The following is a 16629-nucleotide window of genomic DNA, read 5'->3' as shown; positions in this document are numbered from 1 at the left end:
ATTCTGGCTGGATGCTCAAATAGTCCTAAAATAGGTTTGGTGGATTGATTAATGCAACACTATATGTCCCATTAAGCATTTTTTTGTACTGGATGCTCAGATAGTCATAATATAGGTTTGTCTTTCTGTTAGCGTTGATAAGGCATCTGTTGTTGCACTGAGGAGGCCAAGGTCAGGGTATCTTGGATTATTCCACACCATTGATTGCGATTTAGGGTGGCTTTCTGTGCATCGGCTATTGCGCGAGCGGCTGTTGATCTTGGGCCACCTGGTTCATTCACGTTTTATTTGGAGCGCTTTTTACTATTTTCCAGTCGGCGTGTCTTTCGACGTTTAAGCATGATTCTGTAGTCTGATGGTCTCCATGCGACATACATGGCCAAACCAACTTAGTCGTTGCCGTTTGATATGTTTCAATTGTGCTTGTTCTGGCAAGTTCGTAGAACGTACTCATTTATCCACCGATCTCTCAGGGTGATATGTGATATCTTCTCTGCAGTTTGCTTCTCTACTTTTGAGTAGTCTGGATCAAATGATAGAGGTTCATAGCTTTGCTGATGTTGACAAAAGGCTTATGCCTCTATAGTTTTTGCAGTTGGCCGGATCACTTTTGTGTGTGTGTGTGTGTGTGTGGTACGATGATGGCATCCTTGAAATCTTGGGGCACGTCCGGCCATTCCATATCGCTGAGTAAAGGTTCTTTAGTCGGGTCACTATGATTCCCCCCCAGCTTTCAGCGCTTAAGCTGGGATTGCATCAATTCCAATTGCTTTGCGATTTTTTTTAGTCCTTTGATTGCTGTTCTGATTTCTTTCTCATTCGATGGGTGGTCAGTAATTTGCTTACAAACTGAAGTTTGGCATTTTCCAGCAACTGTTGGTCTTGGCTAGTCGGTTGTGGATGGTTGAGGAGTAGTTTGAAATTTTCCTTCCAACTTTCTAATTTGCCTTCAAGTGATTTTAACTGGGCCCCATTTTGATCTTTATGGCTTGATGTTGTAACCCTAAATTTACCATTGCAGCTCTGTAGAGTGTTGTAAAGAAGACGTTATCGTGCTTCTTACTAGCCGACTCCATTTCTTCAGCCTTTGTATTCCACCAAATTTTTTGTCAGCTTTGAGTTGCCGTTTAATCTGTCGATTGAGGTACAGGTAGAGTTTGTGATTGGTATTCTTTATCTTGGGATGTTCTTCAACTAAATTTAAGGTGTTGTCTGATATCCATGGTTTGATTTTCCTTTTCATTAGGGGGCAAGTTTCCATTAGTGATTCTATAATGGGGGTTTTGGTTGCATTCCTGTTATCATTGATGTCTTCAGTTGTGAGGGCTGCGAAACAGTTGTGTAGTTGGATTTGAAATTGGGCTTGTTTGGTGGGGTCGGCTAAGCATGAGTAGTCCAATGTAGGTGTGGGGCATGTAAATTTGTGTGCTTTTAGGTGGAGTTTAAACTTGACGCGAACTAGGTAATGATCTGATCCAATGGAGGTTCTGCGCATTGCTTTGACAATGAATTGCACTCTGGAATCTTTTGTGTATAAAGAAATAGTCCAACATTCTTTGATCCCATCCGTTATTTGAGAACCAAGTTAGCCTGTGACGTTTAGGATGTACTAATTTATTGTAGCTGGCAAAAGACAGGAGACGTAGGCCGTTGTCATTGACAGTTCAATAAGGGGCCCAGTGATTTTTCCCATCTGAGTCGGCAAGACCTGGTCTGGGCATTGAGGTCTCTGCAGATTATTATCATATGATTTCCTCCTTGATATGAATTCAGGGTCCGTTGTAATTCTTCGTAAAAAGTGTACTTGTCAGCATCGTTGCTGCCCCCTGTAGGGGTGTACACCACGATGACGGCTGTTGGTATCGATTCGATCTGAGATTGGCTGAAAGCAGGTGACGAATTTCTTCAAACTAGTTTTCAACATGAAAGCTCTGCCTCGATTAAAGCTGTCACTGCCGGAATAGAATAAATGGAAGCTGGCTGAATGGCTAGGATTCAAAACAGTACGTTCTCTTTGTTCGGGGAGTCTGGCTTCGGTAATAGTAGCTAGGTCAATTTTAGTTTTATCCAATTCATTGGCCAAAAGGTCCATTTTGCCAACTTGGCTACCTGAGCAAATGTTCCAAGTAGCAAAATTAAGAACGTCCTTTGCGTTGAAAACTTTCCGTGGGGCTGGTAGTTGATTTTTCGGAGGGAGCCCAGCTACTCCCAATGCAGCAGTTGAGCCGTTTGCGCAAGCCATATGAAAGTTCTGTAAACTTTGTCCTGCCATTGGGTTCTTGGCTGGTTTTGACGGTTCCGTCGCCACGAGAACCAACAATCCCCATTTTGCATCACAGGCTTGTGACCGGCATAGGCAGGGTTTAATATAGGTTTGGAAGATTAAAACAAGCAACACTGTAAGTCCCATAAAGCATTTGACTTTTTTGATAGAAAGTCTTAATACTCAGGGGGTAAAAACTGGACGAGGTCATATTTTCCCAGCTGCCTGGATTCTACCTCCTTCATTCTTCTGTCTAGATGCACAGAAAGTAATAAAAATAGGTTTGATGGATTAACACAAACAACTCTTAATGTCCCATACTGCATTTGATTCTTTTGACATAGACAGTATTATCATTCAAGGGGTAATAACTGGGCGAGGTCATATTTTCCCACCTGTCTGGATTCTACCTCCCTCATTCTTCTGCCTGGATGCTCAAATAGTCATAAAAATAGGTTTGGTGGATTAATAAGTGCAACACTTCAGTATAATGTTGAGGGGGTTATTATTGTGTGGAATCATTTTTACCCACCTTCCTGGATTCTATCTCCCTCATTCTTCTGTGTAGATGCTCAGAAAGTCATAAAAATAAGTTTGGTGGATTAATAAATACAACACTGTATGTCCTATAGAGCATTTGACTCTTTTGCCATAGTATGTCTTATTATTCTGTGGGATAACAACAGGGCGGAGTCATATTTTCCCACCTGCCTGGATAATACCCCCCTCATTCTTATGTCTAGGTGTTTAAATAGTATTCAAAATGAGTCAATTATTTTTAGAGTATTGTCAGGTTATGGTAGCCAGTAGCCACGATTGTTTACATTATCATAAACCTTTAATGTGTGTGTGTGAGCCTTTGCAGTATGTCTTCACAGATTGCAAGATAGATAACACAATCTATTACTTTGTGTAGAGGAGGTCCATTGGAGAGGTCAAAGAGGTCATGAGAGTCCCTCTCAAAGAAGTGTTGTCGAGAACATTTAGCATGGTAAACACTCAAATCTATATCATATCACTAAATAAGCTAATACAGAAATGCTTTCTATATACAAAACATGTCCAGTTCAAACTCAACCAAACATCAACCAAAATCACACAATCACAAATAATCATTGTCTCAAATATAATATATATATTAAACTAAGTATTAACTAAGAGAGGAAGATGAAGACCAGGAGGAATACAGAAATGTATCCAATTAGATGTATATCCATGGACTACAAAGAGTCATTCGTGTTTAACTGGACCATACAACACAGGTTTTTGGAAAACATGAATACCTTATAGAAAGAGATTTAAGAATTTGATTAAAAATTACAGATATTAATAACTAGTCATTGTCAGTCCATAGCTAACTTTCTGTCCAGATTCAAAATGATGCATTCAAAAATGGCTTTACCCTTCCTAAACATGGGTAAAGAGGTTAATTGATCAAATTGTGTGTCATTGTAAAACAGTGATATGAAACATTCTGTCATGCTGGATATTAAATGAAATGTAGATTTGTGGACCAAAAAATTATACTTTTTGTTTGAAATGAAAATTTAAAGTTAGACACATGGTAATATGTATTGAGTCAAATTCTTAATTTGTGCTACATCACTTGTGAACAACATGAAACAAACCAGACTAACATGTTTAAGTTCCTTTAATGCTACAGCCAAGCTCAATATAATGATGAAAAGCTCACATTAACAACAATTCAATGTATAACGCACAACATTATGGAGCCAACCATAAGCAAAATTCTTCATGGCTATTTAGAGTGACATTTGGACATCAGGCAGGCACTTCTATACCATATATATGAAGAATAGCTGTGACTCCCACAACAATCTTTGATCTTCACCGAACTTGTCAATAACAAAAAAAAACAAATAAAAAAAAATAACACATTTCACAAAACAGCTGCAATGCAAACCAGCAGCATACCTGCAGCCTGATCACCTGCAAGAGATGATGAAAGGTACACTAACTAGTGAACACTATAACAAGAAATATGTGTAACAAGAAGGAATGTCAAACTCATGGACAGATGGTACCAAAAACATTCTGGCAAATAAATAAATCATCATTTTGATGAATATCTACAAGAAAATCAAAGGTCTAGTCCCTGTTTTGCAGGCTGATTCCCTTTTAGATATCCAGCTCTGGTATATCGGCACTGGGCAGGTCAGAGTTCAGTTCGCACAAGTAGAAAAGAGTGGCCTCGCTCGCCTCTGCTTCTGTGAGGGGCTCCAGCTTGATCAGAGAGCTTCGTGGGGTCTTTGTCTCCAGGTCCTTGTCCAACAGATCTGCTGGTTCTTCCAGCTGGCTCAGGTTTTCAGCTGGGGATTCTGCGGGTGGGGCGAGAGGGGTGCATCCATCCAGGAAGGCCAGAAGAGGGCATGTGGTGTACTGGATTAGCTGCTTATCTATATGAAGATACCAACCGGTAGTAAATAAGGCACATAAAGGCACATAAAAATTGGTAGGCAATGATTAAAACCTTCTGTTATGTTTGGGTCATTTTTTACCCATTTAAGAGTTAAATACAGTTTAAAACTATTTTTAAAGTTGGTCGAAATGCCATTGGATTCTCCACAACAATGAATAAAAGAATAAGTAAAATATGTCAGTGTGTTTTGATTGATTACTAGGGTGTTGCAAGGTGGTTGCTAGGGCATTACTAAATATAAGATGGTTGCTTATTGGCCCAAGCCAAAAGAGACTATTCCCCAAGTCTCTATGATTTCCTGATCCCTAGACATGTGTCGGAAACTTTGCAATTTAAGTCTATGTGATTTTTGCTCAATTTAAAAAGTTCTGTATTTGTTTCAAACAGATATGATTGGCAAGTATTCTAATTATCAGCTTGTTTTACTCATACTGAAGAGTTTACACCATTGATCTATTAAAAACATTCACATCAACCATCAGAAAGGGAAAAAATGTGATCACAGTGATTTCGATTGTGGCATGTTTTTTGGTTTTGGTTTAAGTATTTCTGTAACTGCTTCTCTCTGTGCTTCTCTCTCCCATTGAGCGTCAGTTCTGCAGACAGAAATGCCTTGTTGATGAGAGAGGTCAACGGAGAATGGCCAGACTGGTTTGAGCTGACAGAAAGGCTATGGTAACATAAATACCCACTCTGTACAATTGTAGTGAGCAGAATAGCATCTCTGAATGCACAACATGTCAAAACTGAAGGTGAATCGGCTACAACATTACAAGACCACATTGGGTTCCACTGTCAGCCAAGAACAGAAAGCGGAGGCTGCAGTGGGCACAGACACACCAAAACTGGACAGTTAAAACTGGAAAAAACAGCTTGGTCTGATGAATCTTGATTTCTGCTGAGGTACACAAATGGTAGGTCCACTGCAGCCTCAGCTTTCTGTTCTTGGCTGACAGAAGTGGAATCCGACATGGTATTCAGCTGTTGTAGCACATCTGCCTCAAGGTTCAAAGAGTTGTGCATTTTAAGATGCTATTCTGCTCACTACAATTGTACATTGTGGTTATCAGAGTTACCATAGCCTTTCTGTCAGCTTGAACCATTCTGGCCATTCTCCGTTGACCTCTCTAATCAAGGAGGCGTTTCCATCCGCAGAACTGCCGCTCACTGGATGTTTGTTTTTTCTGGCACCATTCCAAGTTAACTCTATAGACTGTTGTGCGTGAAAACCCCAGGAGATCAGCAGTTTCAGAAATACTCAAACCAGCCCATCTGGCACCAACAATCATGCCATGGTCAAAATCATGGATATGAAATTTTTTCCGCATTCTGATGTTTGATGTGAACATTAACTGAAGCTTATGTCCCGTATCTGCATATTTTCTTGCTTGCACTGCAGCCACATGATTGGCTGATTAGATAATCACATGAATAAGTAGGTGTACATAATATAGTGGTCATGAGTGTGTATGCATGCATGCGTGTGTAAATATATATATATATATATATACACACACACACACACACACACACACACATGTTGTGTTTCCATGTTTTATGGGGACTTTCCATAGACATAATGGTTTTTATACTGTACAAACTTTATATTCTATCCCCTAAACCTAACCCTCACAGAAAACTTTCTGCATTTTTACATTTTCAAAAAACATAATTAAGTATGATTTATAAGCTGTTTTCCTCATGGGGACCGACAAAATGTCCCCACTAGGTCAAAAACGTCGGGTTTTACTATCCTTATGGGGACATTTGGTCCCCACAAAGTGATAAATACACGCGCTCTCACTCTCACTCTCTCTCTCTCTCACACACACACACACACACACACACACACACACACACACACACACACACACACACACACACACACACACACACACACACACACACACACACACACACACGCTTATAATCAAAATGGAGGTACTGTGTTCTACCAGGCCTTTTATTTTTATTCGTATACTAGATTTAAGGTTGTTAGAACTTTTTTCAAATTCACTAAGGGTTACATAGGCATATCATGGTTCATATGGTCATGGAAAACCTGAAAATATAAAGAAATCTTAAAATTGATATTTCCTGGTCTGAAGTCGCCATTAAATTAGAAACATCTTTATAAAAAGTAATGGAAATTTCTATTGTGAAGGTTGCTGTGCTCTAAAACATTTTCTCAGCTATAAATTGCTCTTTGCGAGTTCAGTTTCTATAGAATGATATTTAAATAAAAACAATAAAATTCAAACTTAATTTCTTGGAATTTCTTCAGTGAATATACTTCTTTCCTGTTTTGCTCTGCTCCAAAAAAAAAAAAAAGTCCTTTGCTACAAATTGTTCTTTGCGATGTTAAGCTCTATAGAATGGTACTTAAAAATCATTCAGTAATCATGAACAACTGGAAAAGACATGAAAATTCAATGTTTGACTAACTAATTAATTTAAATGTAATAAAAAAAGAAGTGGGAATGATTACCCATGTAATCAGGCTCAGACTCTCCTTTGTTGGCTTTATTAAGCTCATCTTTTGTTTCCACCATAGTTTCCACCATAGTTTCCTGTCAAAAGAAAAAAAAAAAGCTATTTTATTTTTTAAATACACTGAAAGTAAAGCTTGAAGGACAAAATTAGAGAAACTTTATCACTATGACAGCATGGAATTCAAATTCAACAGGTCATCATGGTTTTACAGCAGTACAATACTGAAAATTCAAAAGGAACAGATGGGAAGGCACATGAGCAGGCAGAGATGACTAAATATCTAAACATACCGCTGCAATATCTGGGTCAATGCTGAACTGTTTTCCGTAGAGCATGGCCTGAAAGTCTTCCAGACTGCAGTCGATACTGTCCAGATAGTCCATCAGCTCAACCCTGTAATGATATAATTCACAAGAAGTTACAAGCAATGAATTTAAAACCATGCTTAGAAACATTCTATTGTCACATGCACAAGATTTTAAAGCAATCCATTTCTACAAAATCGACATAAAATCCAAAATATGTATTTTTTAGGTCAGTTTTTAATTATTTTTCAGATGCCAAACATTTTTAAATGCTTTATTAGACCGTGAATAGTTTGGATTTGAAGTTGTTTAGCCACATTGAACTAGATAGGCCTTTATATACTTTTCTTTCAAACCTGATATATACCTGTACATTTCGTTTGAGTTTACAATATTTGTTCTCAGTATTAGAATAACATTTGTTAGTGAAAGCTCACTGAAAATGTGTAGCATGAAATGGAAAATTAGATTTGGGCATTATAGTTCACTTACTTGCCAAGAAGGTTGATGTTTTGTGAAATGGCTCCGTTCTCACTGAGAATGGAGTCCATCAGCTTGACTGGATCCTCAAAACTCAGACCTGAAGGTTTGTTTAATTGCAGGGCACTACTGGTTGGTGAATAGTCAGAGGTGATTTTAGGTACAGGTTCTTGTTGAGTGGTTAAATTTGTTCCATTGCCATTTACGCTTTCATTTTTTGTGGTTGAGCTGCTTTCATAACTGACTTCCACGATTTCAGCATCTCTATGAGAAACAGAGAAGAACATGGATTTAAAATTCATTGCAAATAAATTACAATCTCTATATTATAATAAAACACACCCCAAATACTTACCCTTCATCAATCGGTACAGATATAGCATCTGTAATTTCTGGATCTTCGTCAGTGATATCACAGATGATGACATCATCGGAAATGTCGGGACTGTTATTTAGTCCATTCATTGCAGACTAACAGAGAAGACACCAGATGCATTTCTAACATACAGAACTTAAATGTTCAATATTAATGAGGATTATCATATTTATTTAAATAAATCCTCCCCCACCAACATGAATTTAACTGAAGGCGACAATCACAATTTAAGGTTCATTTCCTCAAATCTCATCAAGACAGTAAAACGTAAGGCAAAAAATAGCAATGTTACGGTAACAAAATAACTGATAATAGCATGTTTTCTTCAAGCAAGAGGAGACAGTAAATATTGCATGGAACTAACCCTACATATTTTATCTATACATACTTGACTGTGGTCTATGTGTTCGTCAAAGATCTGGTGGATGAATTTTGACTTCTTTCCATTACTGTTCAGAGCAAGTGGCCTGTTAGCAAGAGAGCAAGTATTAGCAAACTCATTCAATAACTTATTTCCATTTAAGACTTTTATTTCAATTTTGGTCTTACCTTTTGCGTTTCAAATTTAACATACGATTGTTCTGAACCAACGTGAAAATGAACTGCACCAGCTAGAATGGGAGGTGCAAAAAGTAGCATTAGATTTTAAACATGTGCATTAAGCCCTTCATGTATTTCATGCTCTGGAATCATTGCAAAACTGGTGCATGCAAGGGAAATGTACCTCCTTTATGACTTGCTGTTGTTGGTTGTGTTTCTGCCTGAGGTCTGAAAGCTCGGTCCAAAGAGCTTCATTCTCTCTGAGAACCCCCCAGAAGACAACATGATTTTAACATTTCCTGATGACAATGTGAGAGGTGCTTATGCATGTAAATCTAGCCAAAACTGTGCTAGTGTTATTGGGTGGGTGGTTGCTAAGGCATTTCTAGGAGGTTGCTGGTAGACCAAAATCAAAAGAGCCCTCTATAATATTATGATCCATTAATATTTCATGGGTCCTTTTTTCTGGTCCAACAAGTCTGATCATTTAGAAATTTAAAAGAATGCCTCTTCTAAACAAGCTGCATGAATAGTCATAATTCATGTCCGCAGCATATATTATGATGAAATTATGTGCCAAAGTTTGATACTTGAGTTTAATCAAATTCCCATCCATATGTATGAGCAATAGTAGTAAAAATTCATCTTTATGCTGACTTGATTTAATTGAAAACTGGATAAATGTACATATAAGGATAATATTAGATAATACAAGATAAATGCAGAAGAGAAAAGAGAGCAGACAAACACAGACTAAACTTGAGAGTATTTCAATACCTTTTCAGGGCAGCAAGTCTAGAATCCATGTTTTCTTGCTGCTCACGGACGTCATGAACGGTTGTGAGAATTTTAGAGAGATCCTCTTGTCTTATTTTACCTTCTTCAGGTCGTGCATTGGATACCTATATGAAGAAAAATCAATCACGGCTTGAACACAATACCAGATCAAAGGACTGGGTGTTTAAAAAAAAAAAAAGATTTTCCGATGTATCGCGATCTTTTTTTGAACGATCTCAATATCGATTCTTAAATCCCAAGATCGATCTTTTACTCTATGCGGCAACCCTCTGCAAAGGGAGTAAATCACTTGCATATGCGAAAAAATTGTGTGCAATGCAAGTACAAATGTTTGTGATTAGCCTCTGGCTGGTAAACTTTTAGATTTTAACTCACCAGTGTTTGAGTAGTATAGTGGTGAAGAAGTTCAGCAGCGAGATCCTTTCACTGCGTGTTAAGAGAAAAAGTTTATGTAATGTTTGTCCAAAGACGAGACCAACGCAATACATTTGTCATTGAATAATGTCTCTTTTAATACCCTTTATGTTCTTTACAGTCAGTTGTTGATTAGAAACAACAACAAAAAACATTTATTTCTAAAAATCACACACAGCACGGATGCACTAAAGAAATGCATCCACTCTCGTTAATATGCGCACAGTGGCTGATGACGGTAGTCCTCAAGAGACAGTTCTGATTTAGCACGTGTTCTAGATATCAATGTAAATACTTGTTATTAGAACAAATTATACACGTAAACAATAAAAATGTAACAATAAGATATATATTTAATAGAGTATATGCAATTTCAAGACATTGATTGATGAAATAAATGTGACTCCTATGAATCGATATCGAATCGAGAGCTTGTGAAACAGAATCATATCGGGAAATCTGTATCAATACTAAGGATGTAACGGTTTCAAGCCTTTACTATATACCTTGGTTTGAAAATGGACGATTATCATACCATTGAAATCTCATTGACGGTATTGCATAAATATAAAAGACAGATCTTTTTCAGAACTTTTCTAAAATCCAAATCAGTTTAATTAAGAGACATTTACACAGCACCCTCTAAACTTGGTGAGATAAAATCTTTAAATTGCATCTTCCTCATGTAACATTCAACTGTCACTCAATTTTAAAGGTGGCATGAAAGGTGTCGTAAGCATCACAAGCACATTAGAAGTGCTGCATGAGTGGAGAGCAGCACGAGTGCATCATACAGATACACTATATGGACAAAAGTATTGGGACACCTACACATTACACCTTCAGGAGCTTTTATGACATCACATTCTAAATTCATAGGTATTAATATAGAGTTGGTCCCCCCTTTGCAGCTATAACAGCTTCCACTCTTCTGGGAAGGCTTTCTATGTCGGTTGGAATTTTTGCCCATTCTTCCAGAAGAGCATTTGTGAGGTCAGACACTGATGTTGGACAAGAGGGCCTGGCTTGTAATCTCCGTTCTAGTTCATCGCAAAGGTGTTTGATAAGGGTCAAGGCTTTGTGCGGGCCAGTCAAGTTCTTCCACACCAAACTCATCCATGGCCCTTTATGGACCTTGCTTTGTGTATTGGGGCACAGTCATGCTGGAACAGAAAAGGGCCTTCCCCAAACTGTTTCCACAAATTTGGAAGCATAGAATTTTCCAAAATGTCTAGGTAAGCTGAGGCATTAACATTTTCCTTCAGTGGAACTAAGGGGCCTAGGTCAACCCCAGAAAAACAACCCCATAGCACTATCCCTCCTCCACCAAATTTACAGTTGGCACAATGCAGTCAGTCAGGAAACTTTCTCCTGGCATTCGCCAAACCCAGACTCGTCCATCAGACTGCCAGATAGAGAAGCGTGATTCGTCACTCCACAGAACATGTTTCCACTGCTCCAGAGTCCAGTGACGGCATGCTTTACTCCATCTGACGCTTGGCATTGTGCTTTGTGATGTAAGGATTGCATACAGCTGCTCAACCATGGAAACCCATGCCATGAAGCTCCCGGGGCACAGTTTTTGTGCTGATGTTAATGCCAGAGGAGGTTTGGAACTCTGCAGTTATGGAGTCAGCAGAGCATTGGCGACTTTTACGCACTATGCTCCTCAGCGACCCCGCTCTGTAACTTTACGTGGTCTCCACTTCGTGGCTGAGTTGCTGTGGTCCCTAAATGCTTCCACTTTGCAATAATACCACTTTCAATTGATCGTGGAATATCAAGTAGGGAAGAAATTTCACGAACTGACTTTTTACAGTACCACGCTTTAATTCAGTGACCTCTTTAGAGCGACCCATTCTCTCACAAATGTTTGTAAAGTTAGACTGCATGGCTAGGTGCTTGCTTTTATACACCTGTGGCAATGGGACTGAATGAAACACCTGTATTCAATGATTAAGAGGTGTGGGCCCAATACTTTTTCAATATAGTGTATGTCCAAGCCTGAACCTTTATTACTGCCTACAAAGCAGTTGAAGTCTGCTGTCTGGGATTACTTTGGTATGTTAAAGACCCATTTGGCACCATCAATGTTGATGGTTACCCAGTCTGTAAAGTTTGTTGCACAAAGTATCGGCACAAGTGGGAAACACTTGCATCATCCCATGAAATGTGATGAATGCAAGTGGAAATACAGCATACAGGTTAATCAATTATAGCCCCCTTTTAATAAAAACACCAGATTCAATGTAGTTTTCCATAATTTGTAATGACTTGGTAGATTAGTTTTTCATGCTTTCTGTCACATTCACAAATGCAGAAAACACATTTAAGCATTGTTCAACATTACAAAGAGCCATCCGTTTTTACATTTGCCAAAGTGCAACACAACAGTAGGCCAACAATGTGTTTGATACTACTAATAATATTTGTATTTGCAAAACATAGCACTAATTATGGTTTACAAAGTACATGGCTTTGGTGTGCAGGAAATTGACAATACACATGCAGGAAATTGACAGTGCAACTGTGGCAGAAAATAGACAGTATTGAGTAAAATGCCAATAAATAAACTGCAAATAAATAATTTAAGTAGGTATTGTTTAGAATTAAACTAAATCACAAATGCAACAAATTACTGAATGCATATCTGACGTATTATCCTGGGCAATAATCATTACAAGATATTACAATTCAATTCAATTTCATAAAATAACAATAACATTTTTTTTTTATTTATATTCATCGGACTACAGTACATGTTGCCATTTTTTTTTTTTTTTATAACTGCTTTACATTTTTTCTTTTATTTGTTTTAGCATGTTGGATTAAGAGAGTTTCCTGATATTCAAGATCAAGAGTAAAAGGATTAAAGTTGAAGACATCCAAAATAAAGTTCATTGTGTGTTTATCAAACATATTTCATAACCAAATATTAAACTTCAAAAATATTATCAATGCACCTCAATACCGTGATACCCTGGTATTTTTTGTGTTGGTTATCATACCATGAAAATGTCATCCCGCTCCACCCCTTATCAGTACTCAGCCCTACTAGAGCATAAAAGAAGGTAAACAACCTTCTCTAATTTGAGAACGGCAGATGTTGTTAACGACAACAGAATCAAAATCTAACCTTTCATATACCAGTAGAAATGTGTCAACAGGTATACATTTTTTACCTCTATCATGGACGTGTTGTGCAAAACACCACCAGAAGTTAATGAATGTCCGTTACAATCAACTAAAAAGGAGGCCTTATTTTTTGGCTTGGATTGAAAAATAATGCCAAGCAGATAAAATAATTGTTACAGATTAGTTACTTATTGAAAATGTGGTTTCATTGAACATTTGTTGCAAAAACTGTGTTAAGGTTCTACCATTACTTTGGACATTATTTTAAATGGAAATTCCTCTTTTATTTTCTTCTCTTTTTTTTTTAGGTTTTCAAGCTTTTTATTCACTTTTCCATAAAAACATACTGTAATGTATATCTTTATAAACCAAGAATTGTAAGAATATTGTAATATAAATCTTTGCTTACATCACACCAGACTAAACCATCCCAAGTTTGATGCTCTTCGCATAATGTATTTGCAGGTGGTAACTTGTTTTCAGGTCTTTAACTTTCCAACAAATCAAACAGAAGGACATTGACTGTCTCTATTTTCTTATTTTCTCATTTTAAACAATTGTCTCACCTTTCTCTTGATGTTCTCTAGCAGGTCATCTTGCCCATGTTTGAAATAAGGATGCTGGAATTCAACTGGTCCATCTCGTTCTTGCTTCACTATGCCTATGTCAATGTGCATCACCTTGCGAAAACCATCTGTTTGTCAAGTAAACAACAAAAGAGGGAAAGAAACAGAGATGGACCTCAGATTACAGCTGAACAATGAAGACAGGAGAACTTCTGTGCAGGGGGAGAGAAATTACTCACACATGTTGAGCTGTCGAACAAAGCTGGCCATGTTGTTGTGCTTGAAAAACTTGGGGAGAATCTCTTTTGCAAACCTTTGTTCATCCAATACAAGAAAACTGTTCCCTTCCTACAAAAACATAAAGAGTTGTTATTTTTTTACAGAAATTAATAAACTTTCATTATCTATGAACCCTTATGTAGCTCTAGGGGAATTCATTAAATTATTCAATGATTAACAACTTCAATTTTCAATACATTACAGCTATTGTATGGAATCGATTTTCGAGATTTATGGGCTACTTTAATGGAGATTCTTTTGGGGGAGATTGATGGTCACCATGAACTGTCATTAAATAGAAAAATACGTAAATTCTTAAAACAATTCTCCTTTTTGTGCTCCAATGGAAAACATTTCAGCACATGGATTTGGAAAGACATGAGGATTAGTGAATAAAGACAGAATTTTTATTTTTAGGTGAACTAATTATTTAAAGAAAACATAATAGAAGGTATATTCTCTTCTACAATTTTTCATAAAATTCTATGTTATGCATCCAATTTAGTTGGATTCTACTCTATTATTCAATATAATTTAATGTCCATAATAATTTTTGCAGACTTTAGCCCCTTTCTTTAACCTTCCATCATTACATTTTATATCAAACTGACTAGCACATATAGTACATACAGAAAAATACAACCAACCTCACCTCTCTCTCTCTCATATATATATATATATATATATATATATATATATATATATATATATATATATACATACATACATACACACATAAACAAAAACACACACATACACACACACACACACACACATTATATATAAGTAATATTACACATGCAAGCGTGCGATATGGCCCTATATCAGCACTGCTGTGATTCGGCCGCAGGTACTTTTACTATTGCATGATATAATATTATATTATAGCTATACAGGTTGGCTGGGTTACAAATTAAGCAAAAGAAAACAAAACATTGAAAAAGTCCAATGGATCAAAAGTAAATCAGACAACTAAGAGACATATTTTAGTTATGTAGATATTTTAATCATTAAAATATTATTTTAATTATTTTAAATTGCATACTTTTATATTTGACTGTCATTCATACGTTTTTGAAGCCTGAAAAGGAAATCATATACCCTTATTTTATTATATGACTCAAGTTAAACTTATATAAATTACATTGTTGTGTGAGTGAAGCACACATGGTGAGTTTGCATGGTAATTAATCGTCATATTCGTGAATCACCTAAAACAGACAATTAATCATCATAGCCCTATAAACAGGCGATTAATCGTCATAATCGCAATTATTTGTTTGACAAATGTCAGACAAATTTTACAATCGTGACACCGAATTTTCAATATTAGGATCCTACCTTGAAAAATGTTTTTCTAAAAAATGTGTACGAAATTTCAAACAGTGACAACAGCTTGTATCATTATTAAAAATGCGATTTTATGACCTTGAATTGATAGAATGTGAAATTTTACATTTTTAAAAATCTAAAATGTGATAACCATAAAGAAATTATTATTTTTTTTTTTTTTTTATAATTTACTATATTAAGAGAATATATATTAGGAGGCCCCCTCTCTCAGTTTGCTTAACATATTTTTCAGTTGGATTATGCTTACATGTCGTCAAACGTCTGGCGAGTAAAAACAAAAATGTACTAGCCAATGGCGATTCTTTCTCAAACATGATCGTATAGGGTTTATAGCACAACCCCTAAATATCTGACACACATCAATCACATGCCAGTTTTCACAACATAATAAACAACTGATCACACAATACCTGGATCGCAAACAAGTGTGTCATTGTCAGCTAAGCTAGATCGCTAACATTTAGGTCAGCTTTTCTTTGTATTAGTGTTTTTCTTTTCATATACCTGACTCCAGCAAATAAATTCATTGGTATCCAAATCCTCGACGAGAGTCCAAAGCTTGGTGAGAAATGCGGGGACATTTGAGTTGTGCTTCATTTTGCTGAAATTAAAATGAATCGTTGTGAAGGAATAAATCCTTTCAGACAGTGGACAAAACACGAGTACCAGTGAAAATAACTACGCAAATACACAACTTCCTGCAGGAACCGAGTGCTCTGATTGGTCAGTTGCGGGCTTACGTAAGTTTCCTCACGTGTATGGTCATTCGTGTGCTGGTGGTAGCCAATAAAAACTCGTATCTGGGGGAGAGGGCTCTGATTTGCCAGTCTTCAACCAAAGAAAAATAAAAATATACACCAGTGCTTTAAAAGAAAGCGGTTTTGACTCATGTTTTCTAAAACGGTGTTCTTCTGTTAAAATGAATGGGAGAAATTGGAACGACCAACGGTCAATGTAGAAAAAAAGTCCCTTCTTACATGTAAAAGAGCCAATCACCTTTTAGATACATTCATCGACTGTCAATCAACTCGACAGCGCGCATGCGCATTACCTTTTTTCTTTTTTTTTTCTCGTTATCTGAGGTAAAGAAGAATTTTTGACACAAGTGTTGTCAGATTTTACTGCTAATTTGAAATATGTCCTTTGATCGTAATCTTGACAAATATCTTAGGATGTCTATTCCCATT

The 16629-nt window shown here is 36.9% G+C and overlaps 1 protein-coding gene across 1 annotated transcript; it reads right to left on the bottom strand.

Moving 5' to 3' along the window:
• Window positions 1-3798: 3798 nt before the first annotated feature.
• Window positions 3799-16126, bottom strand: hsf2 (heat shock transcription factor 2). The gene is made up of 12 exons (XM_052095999.1): window positions 15947-16126; window positions 14050-14158; window positions 13811-13938; window positions 9675-9799; window positions 9082-9157; window positions 8907-8968; window positions 8746-8824; window positions 8337-8452; window positions 7994-8245; window positions 7487-7589; window positions 7192-7273; window positions 3799-4680 (listed from the first exon to the last, which is right to left on the bottom strand). Exons 1-12 carry the CDS (start codon window positions 16037-16039, stop codon window positions 4403-4405), a joined length of 1503 nt encoding a protein of 500 aa, XP_051951959.1. The 5' UTR covers window positions 16040-16126; the 3' UTR covers window positions 3799-4402.
• Window positions 16127-16629: the final 503 nt, after the last annotated feature.

Source organism: Xyrauchen texanus, chromosome 28 (genome assembly GCF_025860055.1).
Source record: "Xyrauchen texanus isolate HMW12.3.18 chromosome 28, RBS_HiC_50CHRs, whole genome shotgun sequence".
Taxonomy (NCBI): Eukaryota; Metazoa; Chordata; class Actinopteri; order Cypriniformes; family Catostomidae; genus Xyrauchen; species Xyrauchen texanus.
Note: the sequence above shows the minus strand (reverse complement) of the source record. Positions and strands in the feature narration are given on the sequence as shown.

Coding starts and splice junctions, on each gene's coding strand:
- hsf2 (XM_052095999.1), bottom strand. CDS start 16,039: ATGAAGCACAACTCAAATGTCCCCGCATTTCTCACCAAGCTTTGGACT. Junction 9,800..13,810: donor TAGAGAACATCAAGAGAAAG/GTGAGACAATTG, acceptor TTCTTCATATAG/GTATCCAATGCACGACCTGA. Junction 8,453..8,745: donor AACACATAGACCACAGTCAA/GTATGTATAGAT, acceptor CTTCTCTGTTAG/TCTGCAATGAATGGACTAAA.